The 23676-nt window shown below is 38.0% G+C and overlaps 1 protein-coding gene across 7 annotated transcripts in view; it reads left to right on the forward strand.

The window, feature by feature from the left end:
* Nucleotides 1–161: 161 nt before the first annotated feature.
* The window catches only part of KNTC1 (kinetochore associated 1), a 71966-nt gene continuing 48451 nt past the window's right edge, over nt 162–23676 (forward strand). For 4 of the 7 annotated variants that reach the window (XM_057746381.1, XM_057746385.1, XM_057746384.1 and 1 more), the window contains exons 1-21: nt 162–230; nt 1601–1649; nt 2394–2564; nt 7257–7377; nt 8663–8778; nt 9620–9698; nt 10722–10799; nt 11691–11725; nt 11964–12074; nt 13019–13112; nt 13451–13503; nt 13716–13831; nt 14860–14914; nt 15442–15540; nt 16645–16688; nt 17182–17247; nt 17344–17419; nt 20118–20243; nt 20334–20423; nt 20833–20886; nt 22006–22067. In XM_057746381.1, the coding sequence (XP_057602364.1) occupies nt 2436–2564; nt 7257–7377; nt 8663–8778; nt 9620–9698; nt 10722–10799; nt 11691–11725; nt 11964–12074; nt 13019–13112; nt 13451–13503; nt 13716–13831; nt 14860–14914; nt 15442–15540; nt 16645–16688; nt 17182–17247; nt 17344–17419; nt 20118–20243; nt 20334–20423; nt 20833–20886; nt 22006–22067 (1604 nt within the window). In that variant the 5' untranslated portion in view covers nt 162–230; nt 1601–1649; nt 2394–2435. Of the gene's footprint in view, nt 231–1600; nt 1650–2393; nt 2565–7256; nt 7378–8662; nt 8779–8833; nt 9383–9619; nt 9699–10721; nt 10800–11690; nt 11726–11963; nt 12075–13018; nt 13113–13450; nt 13504–13715; nt 13832–14859; nt 14915–15441; nt 15541–16644; nt 16689–17181; nt 17248–17343; nt 17420–20117; nt 20244–20333; nt 20424–20832; nt 20887–22005; nt 22068–23676 lie in introns of those variants that run through there. The other 3 variants (XM_057746382.1, XM_057746386.1, XM_057746387.1) reach the window with 3 other exon arrangements.

The following is a 23676-nucleotide window of genomic DNA, read 5'->3' on the forward strand; positions in this document are numbered from 1 at the left end:
AGAATGCGCAGCCTGGATCTCAGAATGGATAGAATTTAGGGTGGGGCGACTTCCTATTTCGATTCTAAAGCAATTTTGGCCTCCGCTGGCCGCCGTAAAAGGGGTTGGGCTTGGTGTTCTCCCGCCAATTTAAATTTGTGGCTTGGCCCCTAAAGGCTAGGAGCGGCTGTGGGAGCCCGGAAAGGGGTGCGGTAAACTTGAGTGTTTCTCTTTAGTTTCTTCAGTTGCAGGTGAGGAGGGGAAGCCGCGCTGCTCTAGGGTGTTGGGGGTGGGTTTAGTTCGAAGTAGCTGAGGCCTCAGCTCAGTTCGGGATGTTTTCCCCTCAAGACGCTGGCGGGAAAGAGTTTGGAGTGGGTTCTTGCTGGCCCTGGTGTCCAGCTGAGAGCATTTACGCATGGAGGCCTAACTGAAACTGTTTCATTTCGTTAATTCGTTAATCTGTTCACTCAGGGAAGCCAGAGTAATCGCAAATCGTTAATCACATCGCGTCACTGATTTGCTTAGTATCTTTAGCTCCCTAGCACTGAGGATGAAACCCAATCTTGTAATCAAGGATTCATTGGCTCCACCTGTTCGTTTAGCGCCCTCACTTTCTCGTTCTTACAACGGCCTGGCCGCCGCCCCAAACTCATTCCACCCTCTCAGCCTTTGATACTCGGCCTGTCTTGTCTCCCTGAGCTTTGCTTCTTGCTATTCTGGTCCCAGCTCAGATGTCATCTCTTTCCCTTTCCAAACAGGTCCCACTTATGCGCCTCTCCCCCCCCATTCATTTGAGCACTATTTGTAATTGTGTTTACTTATTTATTCGTAGGTAGGCAATATAACAATTAATAACTGGTATGAATTTGAGCCTTGTCTAGCTACGTCATTAATTCGCCTTAGGCGACCTTGGCCGTTTACTTAGTCCCCAGCTCATGTTTCTCAGCTGTAAAATGGGTTGTTGTGCAGATTAAATGAGTAGTGTATTCAAACTATCTTGCGCACTCAGTACCTTGTTTATTTCTGTCTACCCTTCCTATGAGAATATAAATTTCATAATGACAAAGACCTTTTCTATCTTCTTCCCAGCTCTTAGAACACTGCCTGGCACACAGTAGGCATTCAGTAAACGTTTGTCAAATGAGTGAGTGTGACAGACCTGGGAGGCTGATAATATTTCTCCATTTTTACAGATGTGGGACACTGAGACCCATAAAAGTATTCCCTTCAGCCTGTCTTAATCTCCTCCCTACTCCCACCCAATGCAGCCACTAAAATTATTGTCTATTCTAACACGCTTTGTTTTTCTGCCCTTGCTTACACTCCTGGTAAGAACTCTCTTTGTATTTTTTTTTTAATTTTAATTTTATTTATTTATTAATTATTTTTGGGGGGGTACACCAAGTTCAATCATCTGTTTTTATACGCATCTCTTTGTATTTTTAAAAAGCTCCTGTAACCTTAAATTTCTAGCCCAAATTGTACCTAATTCCATGAATAACAATAGTGAATTAGATAACATTTAAATTGAGTGCTTGCCATGAACCAAGCATTGTTTTGTGAATGTTTGAAATGCATAGTGACCTTTCCAGCTATAGACAGCTGTATTCCTATTTTATAGATGAGAATTGAGGAACAGAGAGGTTCCATTACTTGCTTAAGGACAACAGGTTAGTAAATGTGAAAGAGCACCAAGTCAAAGATCACTTCTTCCCTGTACTGTACCTTCCAAAGATTTAAAAACATATTTCTGTGAGCACTCGTCAAAACAACTGTAATTATTTGGTTATTGTTCTCCACTAGTCTTGATCCAAGGACTGTTTTTCATTTTAGTATTCTATGCCCACCCAGACCCAGTGAAATGAATTATGTAAGTCCTTGCTGATGAGATACTTAAGTGATTCCTAAAGTTACAAATATACTCTTTGATCCAGTCAGAAAACTAGTCCATTTTTCTCCTCCTCTCCTTAAGATTTTCATTTATTGTGTAACAATAGTCGAAATACGAATGAACCTTACCATCCTAAGATATCCCAGGCAGTCTGACTTCAGAGCCTTCAGTATTTATTGCTGTACTGGTTAAAGGTCTTTTTCAAAAGAAAACTTGTTATAATTTCAACTAGGCATACAAAATACTATAAGCTCTAGGACACATTGGTAAAATCAGAATTTTTTGCTTGTGTCCCTATACCAATATGTTCTTCTTTAGTGATAATCATAGCTCTGGTTCCATTTATCTTATTGATCCAAAGTGTCTGGTGACCACAGAAATAACACAAAGACAGTGAAGTCTTTATTTATTGATGTATATGTGTGTGTGTGTATATATATTTTTTTGATAAAGCCTTTTCATTTCTCAATAACTGGAGTCTATGCAACAATATAATTTGGTCTAATTTTACTTGTTGTCACAGGCAAGGCAGTGATTCCTGATCCAGGAAAACAATCTCTGAAACATGTGGAATGATATTGAGCTGCTAACAAATGATGATACAGGAAGTGGGTACCTAAGTGTTGGTTCAAGAAAAGAACATGGAAGTGCTTTATATCAAGTAGATTTACTAGCAAAGATCTCCTCTGAAAAGGTAACGGTTATGACGCTGACTGTTTTCATTCACAAAATTGTTTTTTAAATTTTATTTATTTATTTTTATTTATTGGCTGTGCTGGGTTTTCATTGTTGCGTGCGGGCTTTGTGTAGTTATGGAGAGTAGGGCTACTCTTCGTTGCAGTGCGCAGGCTTCTCATTGCGGTAGCTTCTCTTATTGTGGAGCACAGGCTCTAGGCACGCGGGCTTCAGTAGTTGTGGAGCATGGACTCAGTACTTGTGGCTTGTGGGCTCTAGAGCGCAGGCTCAGTGGTTGTGGCTCATGGGCTTAGTTGTTCCGCGGCATATGGGATCTTCCCAGACTGTGGCTCATACCTGTGTCCCCCGCATTGGCAGGCGGATTCTTAACTGCTGCTCCACCAGGGAAGTCCCCATTCACAAAATTTTTACTGAGAGTTTAGTAACACTAGTAGTCACACAGTGGATGTTTAATAGATGAGTATAGTCCTTTCTCGGAATCAAAGTTCGGTATCAGGTTACTGGAAATTTCCATCTGAACTCCCTCTGCATCATCTTAAGGTCAGTATTCCAAACCTGAACTTTTCATAGCTCCTCTTGACATTTTAGACATACAGATGTATATAAAATGATGCAAAGAATGTGCACCGATAGAATTGAAGCAATCCCCTGGTGCCCCTCCCTGATCCAGGCTCTTCTCATTCTCTACCCCTGAGTTAAGCACTCTGCTGAGGCTGAGATTATCCAATCCTTTCCATGAATTTCTTTCTATATTTTAACTTTCTTCTGTTAATAACTGCTCCATTATTCTCACACCAGGCTTGAAGCCTTATTCCCTGCCTTCTATGGAAAGTATTACTGTTAGTTTTTATCTTTAATTTTCTTCCTCAATTTGCTTTTGATAAAATTTTGATGATCATTGTAAACAAAACTTTTTTTTTTGAGAAAGTACAAATGAGCTTATGTCACAATATTATAGCCCAGGATTCATCTACTTGCCATAGTGAGTTAATGTAATGTTTAATTCTCTAATTAAGAAAAAAAGTTTAAAAGAAAGGGAGAAGAGACAAGAATTGTATTTTCTAGAGCTAGAAAGGCAGGGCCTTCTCTAGGGACCTTATTCATAAAAGGCCTCTAATGTAGGCTTTTGAATGTTCTTCAAATGAGCGTTCAAAGACACAGGGCAACCTTTAAAAAAATCGTTCTTTATGCAGCTTGTATCCTATTGTCAGCCTGTACTGCCTTGTGGCATTTATAAATCACAGAATTTATAAATTTTATGAATAATACAAATAAATTGTACTGTATTCTTAGGTGTTAAATTGTTTATTTGTTAAAGGCAAAAGTATAAAGAATACCGTAAGTTCCATAATACGAAAGTGTTATATCTTTGTTTTTTAATATTACCAGCAGCCTTAGAATATGGAAGTGGCCCAGGCCCTTCTTGATCTCTGAGGGCACCTGTTGAAGAATAATAGTGTGTATTGAGCTTTTAATTCAATTAAGAACTAAAATTCCATCTGTTATTGGCTTGGGGCATTACTTGTAGCAGATGCTATGTTCACGACGCATGCTAGGCCCTTGGTAAGGTAACATTATCTCTTCTTTTTAGGATCTTTCCTCAAAGTTAGGCAGACAGGACACAAGCAATAAAAGATACCTATTTAGCTGTGCACGTCAGTATATGCCAGATACCAAATGAATGGTACAGACAGTAAATGTGGTAGCAATTCAGAGATGGAGAGCTCACTGTGGGTTGGGACGATTTAAGGAGCATTTCAAAAACTAGCACCTGACTTGGGCCTTAAGAAAAAGAGGGTAAAATGAAAGTACAGTTTACCAAAATATGTGGAATACAGCAAAAGCAGTGCTTAGAGAGGAATTGAATGCATATATTAGAAAAGAAGAAAGATCTAAAATCGATAATCTAAGTTTCCAGTTAGGAAACTAGAAAAAGAAGATGGACTTTCCTGGTGGTCTGATGGTTAAGAATCCGTGCTTCCAATGCAGGGGGCACTTGTTCGATCACTGGTAGGGGAGCTAAGATTCCACATGCCATACAGTGCAGAGGAGGGGGGAAACCCTAGAAAAAGAAGAGTAAATTAAATCCAAAGTAAGCAGAAGAAAAAAAATAACAAGAAAGGGACTTCCTTGGTGGTCCACTGGATAAGGTTCCTCACTCCCAATGAAGGGGGCCCTGGTTCGATCCCTGGTCAGGGAACTAGATCCCACATGCTGCAACTAAGAGTTCAAATGCCATAAGTAAAGATCCTCTGTGCAGAGCAACAAAGATCCTGTGTGCCACAACTAAGATCCAGTGCAGCCAAATACATAAATAAATAAAATATTAAAAAAAAAATAACGAAAGCAAAAATTAATGAAATTGCAAATAGGAAATCAATAGAGAAAATCACTGAAACCAAAAGCTAGTTCTTTGAAAAGATGAATAAAATCTATAAGCCATTTGCCAGGATAACTAAGGGAAAAAAAAAAGAGGGAGGACACAAATTACTAATATCAGAAATGAAAGAGGGAGCATCACCATAGATTCTATGGACGTTAAAAGAATAATCAAGGAATAGTGGGAACATCTCTACGCTCACAAATTTGATAACCTAATGAACTGGATCAATTCCTTGAAAGACACAATATGCTAAAACTCACACAAGGAGTAAACAACCTGAAAAATTGATTCCAACTATATGACATGCTGGAAAATGAAAAGACACTGAAAAGATTGATGGTTGCCAGGGTTTGGGGGTTGGAGGGAAGGTTGAATAGACAGAGCACAGAGGTAGAGAAAATACTCTGTATGAGTCCATAATGCTAGATGCATGTCATTCTACATTTGTTGAGAGAATGTACAACACCAAGGGTGAGCCTTAATGTAAACCAGGGACTTTGGGAGATTATAATGTGTCAATGTAGGTTTACCAATTGCAACAAATGTATCCTCTGGTGAGGGATTGTTAATAATGTGGGAGGCTGTGCATATGTGGAGCAAGGGGTATGTGAGAAATCTCTATAGTTTCCTTTCAATTTTGCTGTGAACCTAAAACTGCTCTTAAAAAATAAAGTCTTGGGAATTCCCTTTCAGTCCAGTGGTTAGGAATCCGAGCTCTCACTGCCAAGGGCCTGGGTTCGATCCTTGGTCAGGGAACTAAAATCCCACAAGCCTTCCGGCATGGCAAAAAAAAAAAAAAAAAGTCAGAAAGAAGGGGTGGGGGGCACTTCCCTGGTGGCGCAGTGTTTAAGGATCTGCCTGACAATGCAGGGGACATAGGTTCAAGCCCTGGTCCTGGAAGATCCCACATGCTGCGGAGCAGCTAAGCCCGTACACCACAACTACTGAGCCTGGGCTCTAGAACCCATGGGTCACAACTACTGAGTCCACATGCTGCAACTACTAAAGCCCTCGCGCCTAGAGCCTGTGCTCCACAGCAAGAGAAGCCACCATGAGAAGCCCGAGCACCACAACAAAGAGTAGCCCCTGGTTGCTGCAACTAGAGAAAGCCCACGTGCAGCAATGAAGACCCAATTCAGCCAATAAATTAATTAATTAATTTTTTTTAAAAAGAAGAGGAAGAAGAAGAGGGGGAAGAGCAGTCCAGGTAGAGAAAATAGCCTGGGTAGATCCCTAGGGGGTGTAGCACAGCTTCTTCTTTGCAGTGCTTGGTGTAAGTTTTCACTAGTTGAAGAAGCAAGTTAAGAGTGTAAGAGGGATCAGAATGTAGTTTTCAAAAGTTACACCTGCATTAACTCAGTGAGACCTATGTCAACCTTCTAATCTACAGAACTTTCAGAGAATAAATTTGTGCTGTTTTAAGTCAAAGAAAAAAAAAAAAAAAAAGTTACACCTGCAGAAGGTGACCGTTGAAACAGGCATAAAATGAGTTGATTGGCTTAGTTTGTCAGAGAAGAATAAGATTACTGAGCGTATGCTACAGGCAAGGTTCTTTTCTAAGCCCTTTACATGAATTAATTCTTTGAATCTCCATACCAGCCAGTGTTGTAGGTATTATTATTATTATTCCTGTTCTACCAGAGAGTCAGTTGAGACATCTGCCTGAGATTACTCAGCTACTAAGCTGTCCAACTGCTTCAAGATACATGTGTGTGGGAAGCTCTAATCAATATAAGCTACAAACTGGAGATTCATATTTGGCTTGCATAGTGTTTTTTAAAATGTTGACTTAGCTACCAATATTTAAAAATTAGAGTATCTCACATAGGGATCCAAATTTTCTTGGTGAATTGGAAGCTGTGGCCATGCCAGAGTCACATTTCCACAGGACATTCACCTGGCTGACTCTGCTCTCTTTAGTTTATGTGGGGCCTGGTGTCCTCCAGTTCACAATCCCCCTCCCTGTGATATCCTAGACACTGAGACTTTATGCCAGTATTGGGTCATTCATTTATGTTAATGCCTGCTGGCTTCTAGTGGTTAAGTCTCTGTGCTTCCAGTGTAGGGGGCACAGGTTCAATCCCTGGTTAGGAAACTAGATCCCACATGCCACAATCAAGACCTGGTGCAGCCAAATAAACAAATTTTTTTTTTTTAAAGCTGGACTAATTAAATATATGGGATAAAGAAAAAAGGCCTGTCAAGTGAAGTTTTAAACTTGGGTACTTGGGAATATGGTGATACTACTGGAAAATATTAACTGTGTGTAAAACTGTTTTATTTTAGTCCTGCTTTTCCCTCCTACAGGTCTCATTAAATCCAAAAATACAAGCATGCAGCTTAAGTGATGGGTTTATTATTGTAGCAGACCAATCAGTGATACTGTTGGACAGTATTTGTAGATTGCTTCAATTGCATCTTATATTTGGTATGTAATGCAGTAAAATAAGTGGAAGTCAACTATATCTTGCCACCAATTTCTACAGCATTACCTTTTCTTTACTCCATTATTTATAAGACTCGAAATCAGGCTGATTTCAAGAAATTAATCTTGAGTGCCTTGTGCTGAGTACCAGATACTGAGATGATCCCTTCTCTCAGTAAGTCTGAGGAAAAACATACATGCAAGGCAACAATTGACTTGCGTGGCTTTTGTATTACAATACTGTAGAAAACAGTTGAGCCCAATTATGTTTAAGTTCCTGAAACTTGAACATAATTTCAATATCATCAGCAGATATTTGAATACTTTTAGCACTATAAGAAGTTTTAAAAAGTACTTATGAATTAATTCTTTATTGAGTTAAAGGGCTTTAAGGATATATATGCAAATATGGACTTAAGAGAAAGTTAAGGGACAGACAAGTCAGTGATTATGCTGGAAAATAGATGATAATATTGTGAAACTTCTGAAATTTTGAGAGAAAGATGGTTGTTGAAGTGTTTGCATAAGAACAGCTGAAACTTCATTATTTTTAAAAAGAACATAGATGAAAAGGAATCAGAAGGTATGCACGTGAGAACAGAATTGATCACAGTGTGCAGGAGAGAAGCCCATATTTTGTGGATTCTTACTGTATCTACCCTAATGGGTCCACGAGATTCACTGTTTAACCAATGAAATGCGAGGCTGTGTTTACATATAATACTTTTGTATAAAGCTATTGCTGCTGAATGATTTTAGTTATAAGCGATTTATATGTTACTGCTTTTATCTCCTAGTCTTCCCCTCTTGGTCTCCATGTCATTCCCCCTGGCCTTCTTGCTACTGTGCAAATAATAACTTCCTTACCTCCTTCAAGTCTTTGTTCAGATCTCACCTTATCAAAGGGGGCTTGCCTGAGCACCCTAGTTAATACTGCAGGGCTCTTCTGAGCTCTCTTTCCCTGCTCTACTTTTTCTTTGTTTCCAGAGAATTTATCACCTTTGTGTGTGTCATACAATTTGATTACTATGCTGACTGTTTATCACCTATTTCTGCCTTAGAATTTGAGCTCCATGGAGGTGGGACTTGTTATTATTCTCAAAAGGTCTAGAACAATGCTTAGCAGATACTAAGTTCCCAGCAAATATTTGTTGACTAAGAGTCAGTAGCATTCGTTTTTACATTAATCACTACTTTCCTGAAATATTTAATAACAAAATTTGCAGTTTTTTGTATTGAAAATAAACATTTTCGAAGGAAGTTTGTAACTTTGATTTGAAATTTTCAGATACTGAAGTGGATGTGGTTGGCCTGTGTCAAGAAGGAAAGTTTCTTTTGGTTGGGGAGAGAAGTGGCAACTTACACCTTATTCATGTACCATCAAAGAAAACATTACTCACCAACGTAAGACCTCGTGATGTTTTTCATCTTCGTTATTTAAATTCTAAATTATCTCTTAGACGGCTAGAACTCTAGCAAAGCATTACTTGATTTGTGTTTTAAAAGAATCATGTATCTTTACACTGAATTTAAGAATCATACCTTAGAAACTGTCTGAAAAAAGATGCACAATCTAAAAGTTGAGAATTATGTTTTATTGGGCAGACTTTCTGAGAACTTCAAGCCTGGGAGACAGCCTCTCAGATAGCTATGAGGGACTGCTCTGAAGAGGTAAGGGAGGAGCCAGGATATATAGGAGTTTTGCAAGATAGACCAGGTAGTCAGAACATCAAAAGCTTACGGTTAATTAAAGAAAACCAGATATATCAGGTTAATGAATATAGCGTTTTCTGTGTATGGGAAGATGCAAGGGTCTGGGCTCATTGAAATTATTCCTTTGATATATACCTTTGCTATCTAGGGCCTGTATCCTGTGCTTTTCTATCCTGAGTCCCCTCAGGGTGCACAGTTGGGAGTAGCTGCAGTGGCTGAGGGCTTGGTAGCCAACAGCCTGTTTATCACCATCCTGAGTTCCCTTGTGGCTGGATGGCCACAGCATCCTTTGCTGGTACGGCAGGCAACATTTTTCATCCACAAAACGTATGAAATAAATGCAAAATTGAAAAATTATGGTTTGAAGATAGTATACTTGTCCAAAATAGTTTCCTATTTTAAAACTAAAATGTTTGGAGTATAGGCAGAATTATTGCTAATGATAATTGATAACCCTAGAGCTTAAAGAATATAATCCTTGATTGTATTTTTCTGGGTTTAACCTTATTATTTGAAATTAATTTGCAATTAGGCTTTTGTTCAGAAAGCAAATGATGAAAATCAGTGTACTTACCGGACTCTTGTTATTGATAAAGATAGTTCAAATGAAGGTAAGTGTTCTTAATTTTTTTTTCTTTTTCTTTTTTTTCTTTAAGAACTTCTATTGAGATACAATTGACATACAATAAACTGCATATATTTATTTATTTTTTAAAGATTTATTTTATTATTTATTTATTTTATTTTTGGGGCTGCATTGGGTCTTCATTGCTGCGCATGGGCTTTCTGTAGTTGTGGTGAGTGAGCACTACTCTTCGTTGTGGTGCTGGATTTCTTATCGTGGTGGCTTCTTTTGTTGCAGAGCACAGGCTCTAGGCACGCTCGGGCTTCAGTAGTTGTGGCTCTCGGGCTCTAGAGCACAGGCTCCGTAGTTGTGGCACATGGGCTTAGTTGCTCCACGGCATGTGGGATCCTCCCAGCCCAGGGATCGAACCTGTATCCCCTGCATTGGCAGGCAGATTCTTAACTGCTGTGCCACCAGGGAAGTCCCAACTGCATATATTTAAACTACATATATTTATTTATTTATTGGCTGCGTTGAGTCTTCATTGCTGCATGCAGGCTTTCTCTAGTTGTAGCGAGCAGGGCTACTCTTCGTTGTGGTGCACAAACTTTCTAAGGATGCGATTAACATTATTTTAAAAAACAAGTTTTTCATTTTAGCTCTTTTCAGAGGCTTAAATGTACTCTTCTTAAATATAATATCCCAAACTTTACAGTTCTGAGATTATCAAGGAGACATAATATTCTTTTAAAATGTTCTTATGGGTTTCAGCATATTTATGATATTTCTTTTTCACAAATGTTAACTGGACCTTAATTTATTTTGATGTATCTGAGATTTTTTTTTTTCTGGCAAATGAAGTTTGGTTTATAAAAGTTTCAAAGAAGTTAACATTGTTTTTGCAAATAACTTACCAATTCTTTGTAAATACACTGTATTATTACTGTATTATTTGATTATTAGACTTTAAATGAGCAAGTGGACATACTTTTAAGCTAGATCCAGACCCTGGTTTAAATTTTATATCCAAGTGTCTTTTGAAGAAGCTGGCTTGATTTTATTTTAATAGGTACCTACTATATGCTGCTTCTTACAAACAATGGATTTTTTTGGATTACAAACCTTCAGCTTGTAAAAATTCAACAAGGTAAGTAATGTATTTTCTTGTTACTGATTTGCAACAATATTTCTTATTAGTTTTCCAGGTAAATTTTAAAGTAGTCTCTTTAAAAATGTTTTAGTTTAACTACATTCTATGATATTGGTGTACTTTTAAGTATTTGTGATATACTCATTGTCCACAGTTATGGCTGCAACAGAATCTGAAGTAGTATTTATTTATAGCCTTAAGGACTTTACAACTTAGCTGGGGAGACAGGAGATACACTAGCATAGTAATAAATGCTTTTTGGTGGAATGAATGAACCTGGAAACTGAAATGATTATGTAAGTGTTAACAATACAGGGCAGTAATCTAGAGTGTGTGCTAAGTGAGTGGTGTGGACTGTACAGCCCCCTGAGCTGGCAGAGACTGAGGAACTGATTCCAAGCATGTATTCAACAAATATTTTTTTAAAGATCTACTGTGTGCTGAGAATGCACCAGGTCCTGAGGATACCATGAGATTTAAGAAACCTGGCTCCCTATAGTTTAACGAAGGAGCCAGGCAAGTGAAGCAGCCCTCCTGAGAGGGAGTGCAGAGTGATGAAGACTTGACAGGTAGGACTTCAAAGCCTGAACAGGAGAGCTGGAGCGGCAAGAAGACCCTCTCAGCAAGAAGAACCCTGGTAAGCTAAGGTGTGGAGAGACACTGTAGGGACCTTGAGGCAGCCCATCTGGTGCCCTGAGTACGACATGTCATCAAAGTTTATTTCATTGGTCAAGGGCAAAACTGAAAAGTCACCAGCACCTTATTAATTTCTGACCAGAGTTCTTCTCACTAGATTGTATGTAATTTCACCTTGACACAAAAGGTGAGACTTGTATATATTTTATAGGTTATAGTATAAATTTTGCCTACTTTCTCTTTTTCATGCAGCGATTGAAAAGGTAGACTTCGATACAGCAAAAAAGGTAAGAAGTCAAAACCACATTGTCTTCTTGAAACTTAGATTTATTGTCAGTTTAGGAAAGTGTTTCTGTGTAATTGTCTAATGGTTGTTATTTTGGGAATTAGCATGAGGAAACATTTTAATAACATTCCCATTTAAGAATACATTTATAACTTGATTTAAATTGTTTTTATCATTCTTTCCAAGGATTTTGGACGATGGAGCGTATATATAACATTCTTATTTTTTAAATCTTGCAGTTACAAGGACAAATCAAGTCCAGTTTTATTTCTACTGAAAATTATCATACCCTTGGTTGTCTCAATCTTGTGACTGGTGATTTAGCAAGCAAAATCCCTGTGATAACTGGGGTAATTCTTTTTTTTTTTTAATAAAATTTTGGGTTCTTTTTTCTGAAATGTTTCTTCATTAAAATATAGTTTTGGTAAAATTGTGAATTAATTTGTAGTGTATAACAGCAACAGGGAAATTATAAAAATTAAGGTCATAAGATTAACTCAATTAGTAAAACTAACTTCCCACGTTGGAAAAAATATTGCATCTTTATTTTCACTAATCTCCACCTGACATTTAGCATGTCTTTTTTTTTCTTTTTTAAGAACTGTTATTGAGGTACAATTGACATATGATAAACTGCATATATTTAAAGTGTACAATTTGATATTTTTTTCTTATTAGTAATGTATATATGGCAAGCCCACTCTCCCAATTCATAGCATGTTTTTCAGTTATGAGTGCAGGCAAAAGCAATAGCAAACAAAACATCTAATATTATATTCAAGGAGTAGGCAAAGATTCTATATAAATTATATTATTACAGCATTTACAACATTTTTACTTGTCAAATTTATATGTTAAGCTGTCACTTTTCCCCATTTTGTGTATCTAGTTCAGTATTACGTTGGGGTTTCAAATAATTTGAAACAAATATTTATGAATTTTTTTCAAATATTAGTAGTTATTTTAATGAAAATACTTCATCAAAGGTTATATTTATCTCATGATGCGAGAGGGGGTCTTGAAGCTTACCTGATGTCTCTAGAGTGAGTTGCCTGAATCTGCCTGCTCCTTATTAAATGTTCATGTGATAACAGTACACAGCAGGAGTTCACTGTTCTTCCCATTCTATTCTGTTGGAAACTAAGAGAGGAACTGGGTGGTAAAAGCTCGCTGGGCTTGAATATATAAATATATTTTGAAATTAGTCACATGTACAACTTAGATGTTTCTACTTGGAGGAGAATTCAGATCTAAAACCAAGTTTGTAACTGATACACTGTTTTCACTTCTGTAGGGAACTGGTAATTGTGCATTCTCAGCATGGGAACCAGATTCCTCTAGGAAAGGGATGACCATTAAGAGTGTTATTGATGCAGAGATTATTGAAGGTAAAATCAGTGAATGTAACTACTTTTGGTAATTGTAAGCGATTGTCTTCACGTCAATACACTGTCTGGCCTATGGGCCATTTTACCAAACAATTCTTGGGAACAAGCTTAGTCTGATGATTGTCCACAGATTTGACTTTTTGGCATGTTGCAATTGTTACTCTTCATTTCGGGAGGTTTTACGTTTAGTGGTCATCCAAAAAAGCAGAGGAGAGGGAATAAATGGGAACTTCTTGTTTAAGTGTAGTTCTGCCTTTCTGTGTTAGTTTACTGTTTTAAACATGGCTATATGTAACTCAGAAGCATACTCCTTACATACCTTGCTTTCTTTTTTGTAGGTGCAAAGAAGTTCCAGCTGATAGACAATCTACTTTTTGTTCTTGACACCAACGTATGTTTCTGATACTTCCCCTTAAGTGTTTTCATGAGATATTATGTTTAACAACAGAAATGTTGTTGAACTTAACACAGACAAGGACTTTAGCTGGGGTGGATTACTATCTTGTGTAATGTGCTTTATTTCAGTTACATGTCAAAAGATAGATTCCGAAATGTAAGTTTTTAAGTCGTTAAGAGGACCTATTAGTAAAATGTCTCTTGCAGAACGTGCTGAGCTTATGGGATATTTACACCCTAACTCCCATCTGGAACTGGCCCTCCCTTCATGTGGAAGGGTTTCTTCTCACCACAGAAGCAGATTCACCTTCCTCAGTCACGTGGTACGTTATGATGCTCATATTGATTTCCCTTTTATTTTTTTTTTTAATGTTTATTTACTCATTTATTGGCTGCACTGAATCTCTGTTGCTATGTGTGGGCTTTCTCTAGTTGCAGTGAGCGGGAGCCACTCTTCGTTGTGGTGCACGGGCTTCTTATTGTGGTGGCTGCTCTTGTTTCAGAGCACGGGCTCTAGGCATGCGGGCTTCAGTAGTTTTGGCATGTGGACTCAGTAGTTGTGGCTTGCGGGCTCTAGAGCACAGGCTCAGTGGTTGTGGCGTACAGGCTTAGTTGCTCCGAGGTATGTGGGATCTTCCCAGCCCAGGGATCAAACCTGTGTCCCCTGCATGGGCAGGCAGATTCTTAACCACCTAGCCACCAGAGAAGTCCAATTTCCCTTCTGTTAGAACCAAGTTTCTTGCCTGGTTCAGTTCAGATCATTCCTTATAACACTGTGAACAGACTGACAGGGTAAGGACCATTTCATTGTTAGCCAAATTCATTGAGAACAAACAGGCAACACCAAAACCTCCAAGTGAATGTGTTAGAAAGAGTGTCAAGGGATTTCCTTGGTGGCGCAGTAGTTACAAATCTACCTGCCAATGCAGGGGACACAGGTTCGATCCTTGGGCAGGGAAGATCCCACATGCCTCAGAGCAACTAAGCCCGTGTGCCACAACTGCTGAACCTGTGTGCTGCAACTACTGAAGCCCACATGTCTAGAGCCCATGCTCTGCAACAAGAGAAGCCACTACACCACAACGAAGAGTAGCCCCCAGTCTCCACAACTAGAGAAAGCCCTCACACAGCAACAAAGCCTCAGTACAGCCTAAATAAATAAATAAATAAATAAATATTTTTAAAAACAGAAAAAGAAAGAGTGTCAGCCTGGGCCACAGACGTTCAGAAGTCAAGTTTGGGATCTTCTCTGTGAATTGATTTTAACTTTTAGATAGGAATGTCACTTTGACTTGGCTTATATCTAGCAGTTGGCTTATTTGAGTCACTTAAACCTTCTTTTCGCTTTCAGGCAAGGGATTACAAACCTCAAATTAGTAGCTCTGACAACTACTGCTAATAAGAAGGTATTGGAAAATTTGTTTCACATTTGTCCATATTATGTGTTAGAAATAACATTAATACAGAAGTACTAGTTGTTAAGTAGTGCTCACAGCATATTAGCTGTTAGTTCACTCAGGTACTTGACAGATCAGAAATAACCCTGCAGAGCGCTTTTTTCTCATTTAAAAAAAAATGGTATAAATCTCAGCTCCACATTTTAATTGGAGCATTTCAGGAATAAAAATCTCCACAAGAAGATGTTTATTATACTGATCCTTATGTAGTTCTGGCACTAAGGAATTACATTTGCCTTAAATACAAATTATAGAATGGACTCCAGGTATGTGGATTTTCATTTAACAGATTTAGAAGGTGGGATAGAACTTAGTTTTATATGTAACATGTAAATAATACAGTAACAAATTTACTTATTTTTTGCATTGAACTTTGTATCAAGTGTTTTCATCTATGCCCTGGATTGTGAAGTGCTGTCTTGTGCTCATAGGTTTGTATTGACCTAAGAAAGTAATTGCTGTCCTATTTTTCTTAGATGAAAAACCTCGCAGTCTATTCATTACCTATGATGGAAATACTGTATTCTTTGGAAGTATCTAGTGTTTCTTCTCTGGTCCAAACAGGAATTAGCACAGTAAGTTGATGTATATTTTGATGTATTTTTTTTTATAATAAAAAAAATTAAGAATACTAAGGTAAGCATGAGCGGAACCTAGTGGAATACCTGGATAGAGCTCAGGCAAACCGTATTTATTGTTATTGGAGGGCCTCAAATACATCTGCAGGAGGTCAGTCTTCATTTAAAAAGAAGAAAAGAAAATTCATCAAATAAAACATCAGTCAATTGCTTATTCAATTTTCTTATGTCTCCACCGTAAATACAGATGATTGTTAATTTGGGGGAGGTTATTACTTATTTTTTAACTGTGATCTTAAAAACATTTTTTTTACTACATTTGTTTTATTTCTTATATGCACACACTGTATTTTTCCAGACCATTTAGAAATTACCTGCAGACATCATGGCCCCTCACCCCTGATTTAGCAGGTGTCTCCTGAGAATAAGGCCGTTCTTTTAAAACAAAGTTATCACACCCGTAGAATTTAACATTAACGCAATACTGTTACGGAATATGCCATCCAAATTCAAATTTTACCAATTGTGCCAGTTACTTAAGAACTTTCTTTTTTTTCCTCCTGACCCAGGATTCAGTCAGGCATCACAAATTGAATTTTGTTGTCATGATCACATGGAAGTCCACTTTAATCTCTGAAACTTCCGTAGTCTTTTTTTGTCCAGACATTGACGTTTTTCGAGTCTTAGCCGGTTGTGTGGTAGGACGTCCCTCTATTTGGATCTGTCTTGTCATGATTAGATTTGTGCTAAGTTTTTTGGCAAGAATCCTGCATAGGTGATACTGTGTCCTAACTGCGATCACATTAAGAGGCTCATGTCCACTTGTCCTGTTATTGGTATTGTTAAATTTGATCACTTGGTTAAAGCAATTCTGCCAGATTTCTCCATTGTAGAGGTGCATTTTCCCCTTTGTAATTAGTAACTAATTTCTGTGGTGTTATTTTGAGACTGCAGGAATATCCTTTGCCTCAGCAGTTTTTCTCAGTAGTTTTAGAATCCATCCTTGAATAACTTCTGCCTAAATCAGTTGATTACTCTAGTAACTATAAAGTAAATTAATTCTGTTTTTCAGTTTTAAACATGTTTTTGCTATTATTGTAGGATACCATATACCTTCTGGAAGGAATTTGCAAAAATGATCCAAAGTAGGTCATGTTTTTTTGTTGTTGTTGTTTTAATAAATTTATTTATTTTATTTATTTATTGGCTGTGTTGGGTCTTCATTGCTGCACATGGGCTTTCTCTAGTTGCTGAGAGTGGGGCCTGCTCTTCATTGTGGTGTGGGGGCTCCTCATTGCAGTGGTTTCTCTTGCTGTGGAGACGGGCTCTAGGCAACTGGACTTCAATAGTTGCGGCACACGGGCTCAATAGTTGCGACTCATAGGCTCTAGAGCACAGGCTCAGTAGTTGTGGCGCACGGGCTTAGTTGCTCCGCAGCATGTGGGATCTTCCCAGAGCGGGGCTCAAACCCGTGTCCCCTGCAGTGGCAGGCAGATTCCCAACCACTGCGCCACCTAGGAAGTCCCGGTTGTGTTTTGTTTTTTTTTTTTAATCAGATAAGTCATTAAATAACAGCAAAGTTAAAATTTACTTACTAACATTAAATGGCAAATGTCAGTATTAAAATTCTTTTTTCAGACTCTCTGAAGACTCAGTCTCTGTTTTAGTACTCAGATGTCTTACAGAAGCTTTACCAGAAAACAGGTAACTTCTCATTTTCTTCTAAGCCTTAGCCCTTAATGGAAAACTTGAATTCCCTGGTTAATAGAAACTTTACTGAAATTTCTTTCAATTTATCAGATTGAGTCGGTTACTTCACAAACACAGATTTGCTGAAGCCGAGAGTTTTGCCCTTCAGTTTGGGCTAGATGTCGAGGTAATTATTCATGTGTTCATTCATTCATTGAAAGCATTTCTTCATGTACTAGAGGCTGGGGAGACAAATATGTGTGGTCAGGCCTGTGATTAAGATATGACTGAAGTAGAGTAGGGATTCAAAGGAGATTATTGACCCTTAAAGTAGGGTGGGAAGACCTCATGGAGGAGGTAATTTTATGTCAGATAATGAAGATAGTCCTGGGAGAGGAAGGGAATTCTAGGTATTGGAATACAGGAAGAAAGTGAGGGAGGCTGGTGATGCTTCCAGGAACTCCTAGTAATCAGATAGGACTAGGCTGTAGGTTATATGTGCCTAGAAGGAAAAGGAGATGATGGAGAAGGAGAGGATCAGAGCCTTTTGTGTGCACTGCAAAGGATTTAGGTCTTATTCTGCAGGTGATGGGGAGCTACTGAGAATTTTAAGCTGGAGAATGTCTTGATTAGGTTGTCATTTTGTAAAGATGGGAAATTGTTTGGAAAAGGGCAAACCTCGAGGTGCATAGACCAGTTGAAAGACTGAGCCAGTGCAGTGAGGTGGAGATGTACAGGAGGGAAGGTCTGACGAAAGAGGTGTATAGGAGGTAGAAGCAGTGAGCTCGGTGATCAAACATGAGGGGGCACAAACGTCAGGGACGGACTAGCAGGACTCTGGCTCAGCATACTAATTGGAATGTGATGGCATTACTTAAAATGAGGAATATGTGTAGAATTGCAGATTAGGGGTAAAAGGTGAAGGGTTCTGCTTTATAAAAATTGCATATAAGGGGTCTTATAAAATGAGGCTGTCTGATAGGAAGTTGGAGAGCGATCTGAGCTGAATCTAGACTTAGGTAACACCAGGGAAATGTCTCAGACCACTCAAGGGGAATGTGTAGAGTAAGAAGAGATCTGAGGATGTGATACAGAGGCAAAGAAGCCAAGGGAGAATTCCCTGGTAGTTCAGTGGTTAGGACTGCCAAGAGCCTGGGTTCAATCCCTGGTTGGGGAACTAAGATCCCACAAGCCATGAGGTGTGGCCAAAAAACAAACAAGCAAGCAAACAAACAGTTTAGTGGGGAGTGGTCAGCAGTTGCAAATACTAGCAATAAAATCGAGTATAAAAAATGAAAGTTATCTGTTGGATTTGGTGATTAGGAATTCACTGATATCCCTTAAAAAATCCTGGAAGTTAGTGAAGGATGAAGCCTGATGGTAATGAAGAACTAGTATTTCCTAAGTGGGTAGTGGGTACCCATGTGTGTGTTGTTTTAAAAATGTAACATTTTATATTATGTAACAACCTAAATAGGAAAAGAATTTGAAAAAGAATAGATACATGTCTATGTACTGAATTACTTTGCTATACCCTGAAACTAACACAACAATGGGGATCAACCATACTTCAATGTAAAACAAACAGGTTTAAAAAAGAGTAGCATTTTAACAATTCTGTAGGTTGTTTAGAAATATATGAGTAAAGGTATAAATAAATTAGTGGGGTAGCAAGCACCAAAGTTAGAATAATGGATACTTCTGGTTCAGGGTAGGAGGATGATATATTTGGAAAAAGAGAAAGGGATCTTAAACTATATTAGTAATGTGCTTTATTTTTTTTAATTTAGGTGATAAGTACATGAGTATTTATTATATTATTACCTTTTTGAACATCTGAAAGTCTCATAACTAATTTTTATTTTTATTTATTTTTTTAATCCATTTTATTTATTGGCTGCGTTGGATCTTTGTTGCTGCACACTGGCTTTCTCTAGTTGTGGAGAGCAGGGGCTACTTTTCATTGTGGTGCACGGGCTCGTCATTTTGTTGGCTTCTCTTGTTGCAGAGCACGAGCTCTAGGCAAGTGGGCTTCAGTAGTTGCAGCACATGGGCTCAGTAGTTGTGGTTCACGGGCTCTAGAGTGCAGGCTCAATAGTTGTGGTGCACGGACTTAGTTGCTCCGTGGCAGGTGGGATCTTCCTGGAGCAGGGCTCGAGCCCCACGTCCCCTGCATTGCCAGGTGGATTCTCAACCGCTGTGCCACCAGGGAAGCCCCACAACTAATTTTTAAAAAGCGAGAATGAAGCAAAAAATTAAAACCAGTGAAAGGTGTTTTTAGGGAGTGGAGACGCACAACTAGAGAAACTGCTCTTTCATGTCATGTTTAGCTTTTGGAACCAGAGAGCCCATGTCAAAGTAGTATTTTGTTTATAAAAAAGCATCCTGAAATTTTGGCTTTATCTAACTCAGGCTGTTTCTAGCTTTTGAAGAACCTTTGATAGACTCAGAAAACTAGACATGAGACATAATCGTGTGGTCATCTTCTAAAAACCAGCTCCATTCACTTTTGAACAACATAATTTCAGACACATTACTTACCCTCTCTTGAGCTTCAGTTTTCTCAATCGTAAAATAGGGATCTTAGTATCTACCCCACAGGGTTATGATGAGGCCCAAATGCTCACATAGGCTGTTGTGAGAATTAACTGAGATAATTCACGTAAAGCTCTTATTGCATCCCTGGTCACATTTAGTGAGGACTCAGTAGAAATGGTTTCCATAACTCTTTGTAATTTGGATTACCTTCCAGTTATCTAATGCTTCTTTAATGCTTGTTCTTGAACCACATGAATATTCACATTTGTTTCATCATGCAGCATAAGAAGTTATTCACAGGCATTATTTTGCTTCAAGTTTCTTGATGTGGCATGTTTATATTACAGCTTGTTTACAAAGTAAAGTCAAATGATATATTGGAGAAACTAGCTTTGAGTTCTCTGGACACTAGTGAGCAGACCGAATGGCAGAAACTTGTAGATGAAGCTAAGGCAAATCTACATAAAATCCAGGTGTGTTTTCCCTGTCATATACTAGAATATTCACATTCATGGATTGATCAACATTTCGTTGCCTTACCAAATCTGGTATTTATGAAACAGGATGATGAATTTGTGGTGAATTACTGCTTGGAGGCTCAGTGGATAACCTATGAAACAACCCAGGAAATGCTAAATTATGCCAAAACCAGGGTAAGTGTTTCTAATGTTTGTACATGTTAGTCTGTTTTATGCAAAAGAAATAACTTGCAAAAAACTGAATTCTTTTTCCTTCACAGATCTTTTTAAAGTGTATTTTTTTGCTGTTCCAAATGATGCCATTTTTGCTACAGGTTGTTCCCCTCCCAGACCTTTGAATTAAGGTCATTGCTCGTTATATTACTTAAAATCAAGGTGTAACAGATAAGCAAAATGTGAGCTGTTTTCATAAAATGCATTATTTTTAAGATATGTAGCTTTTTTATTGTTCATTGTTCATCTCAGTTCAGTGCAATTTAATTTTTAAAGATGATTTTTTTCCTTTAATTCACAGAAAATCCATCTTCTTTCATGAAAAACCTAATATAGCCGATATTCTAACCATGTTTCTTATCCATCTTAGCTTTTGAAGAAAGAAGATAAAACTGTTCTTGTCTATTCTGATGGCTTAAAAGAGGTAATTACATTAGATTTACAGGTTAATTTGGGGGTGGATGTACTGTTACAATATACTTTTGAATTCAAGAGCAAGTTATTTTAATACATTTTTTTCCTTATTGCAAAATGGGAACAATAATAGTACTTACAGGGTTATTTTGAGGTCAAGTGAAATATTTCTTGTAAATCGTTTTGCACAGTTCCTGCTATCTCAAATAATTGTTAACTGTGGTGGTCGTCATGGTGGTGCCAAAAATACGTGTGTGCACATGAACATACAAATCTCCCTCAGCTTACGATGGGGTTACATCCTGACCAACCCATTCTTAAGTCAAAAATATCGTAAATCAAAATTTCACTTAATACACCTAACCTACTGAACACCATAGCTTGGCCTCACCTACCTTAAATGTGCTCAGAGCACTTATTTTAGCCTAGAGTTGGGTAAAATCATCTCACTCAAAGCCTATTTTATTTTATGTATGTATATATGTATGTATGTATGTATTTATTTATGTATTCTTAAATATTTATTTACTTATTCGGTCGTGCAGGGTCTTAGTTGTTGTCTGTGATCATGTGGCTGCCTGGGAGCTGTGGCTCCTTGCTGCTGCCCAGAATCACGAGAGGGTATCATCCTCTGTGTATTATCACTACCCCAGGAAAAGATCAAAACTCAAAGTATGGTGTCTACTGAATGTGTATCGCCTTTCCACCATCGTAAAGTCGAAAAATCTTAAGTTGAACCATTGCATGTCAGAGACCATCTATATGTTTTTTAACTCTTATCTCAAAGTAAATGTTTAGTATAATCCAGCTAGTTTTTACCATAAGGGCATATTTATAAGTCAGTGGGAAAACTAATTGATTTTGAAAGGCACCTACAATTAATGTACAAATACCTTTCTCTTCTTTGCAGTTTTATTGCATTGAGTGTGGTTGGAAATGTTCCCGTTATTCCAAGTTTTGTTTTGTTTTGCACTAAATAAAGGCAGTCATATTTATGGGAATTGACCTGTAATGTGAGATAAAATGAGAGTGTGTGTAAGACTTCTGAAACAGCGTGCCTAATTTTTTGAGTTTTTTATCTTGATATTATTGCACACAACCTTCAGACTATCAAGTTATTTCTTTTTAGGTGCTAAGGGCTCATGCAAAGTTGACTACTTTTTATGGAGCATTTGGACGAGAAAAATTCAGGTGTGTACATTCCTCATTTTTTAAAAAATAAATTTATTTATTTATTTATTGGCTGCATTGGGTCTTCGTTGCTGCATGAGGGCTTTCTCTAGTGTGGCGAGCGGGGGCTACTCTTCCTTGCGGTGCGCAGGCTCCTCACTATGGTTGCCTCTCTTGTTGTGGAGCATGGGCTCTAGGCACGTGGGCTTCAGTAGTTGCATAACACAGGCTCAGTAGTTGTGGTGCACAGGCTTAGTTGCTCCGAAGCATGTGGGATCCTTCCGGAGCAGGAATTGAACCCATGTCCCCCGCATTGGCAGACAGACTCTCAACCACTGTGTCACCTAGGAAGTCCTGATTCCCTGTTTTTAATTTCTAGATTATGAATTAGATTTAAGTTTGGAATGTCATAAAAGATACTGCATTGCTTTGAATGAATTTGTGTTTCTAAGAGGTTGAATGATGGAAAATGTTATCTTTCCTGCTAAGCTTTAGGCACCTCCTATATCATCCATTGGAATTAATACATTTGGAAGGCAGATTTAAATGCATGTACCTTTGCTTTAGCAATTCACTTCTGGAAATTAATCCTATTAGATATACTAATATGTGCACCAAGAATATCATTATTGACAAATACCAGATATAGTTACCTTAAAGATAAGACAAGTTTATTTATCATGATAAACTAACAATGAAGGAAGCTTTATTTTTTTCCTTGTGCTATCCCAATACTATCATTAAACATTCCACCTTTTCACTGCTGATTGAAATGTTACCTTAATCTCATGCTAAAATTATCACTTGTATCTAAGTTTCTGGAATATAATTGTATTCACTTGATCTCATCTCTCTGTTCATTCACCAGTATCAAAGAGTTTTAATTACTGTGGCTTTAAAGTGTCCTATTAAGTGGTAGAGTAGTCCTACCATACTTCTCTTATTTTTCAGAATTTGGGGGGCTTCTTCTTTCTATATGGCACTTTGAGTCAGAATCATCTTATCCAGTTTTTTTAAAATCTTATTTTTATTGGATTTTTTATTATTTATTTTTATTGGGAATGTGCTGGACCTAAGATCAATTTGGGAAGAACCAGTATCTTTACAATATCAAATCTTCATATCAGTATTTAAGGACAGTATGTGTCTTCCTACTCATTCTGTCCTTTTTATTATATTCCTGAGTGGTATCAGTTGTCTTCATGTAGATTTTGTACAATTTTTTTGTTGATTTTATCTTTCTTCCTACTATTATATTATTTATTTATTTTCAGCTGTGTTGGGTCTTCGTTACTGCACATGGCTTTCTTGTTGTGGAGAGCTGGGGGTACTGTTCCTTGCAGTGCGAGGTCTTCTCAGTGCAGTGGCTTCTCTTGTGGAGTATGGGCTCTAGGTGCGAGGGCTGCAGTAGTTGTGACACATGGGATCAGTAGTTGTGGCTCTTGGGCTCCAGAGTGCAGGCTCAGTGGTTGTGACACACGGGCTTAGTTGCTCCACAGCATGTGGGATCTTCCCTGCCCAGGACTTGAACCCGTGTCCCCTTCATTGGCAGGCAGATTCTTAACCACTGCACCACCAGGGAAGTCCCCCTACTATTGTTACTGTTTTTTAAGAACTTTTATTGAGATAT

This window comes from Hippopotamus amphibius, chromosome 8, assembly GCF_030028045.1.
Source record: "Hippopotamus amphibius kiboko isolate mHipAmp2 chromosome 8, mHipAmp2.hap2, whole genome shotgun sequence".
Lineage (NCBI taxonomy): Eukaryota > Metazoa > Chordata > Mammalia > Artiodactyla > Hippopotamidae > Hippopotamus > Hippopotamus amphibius.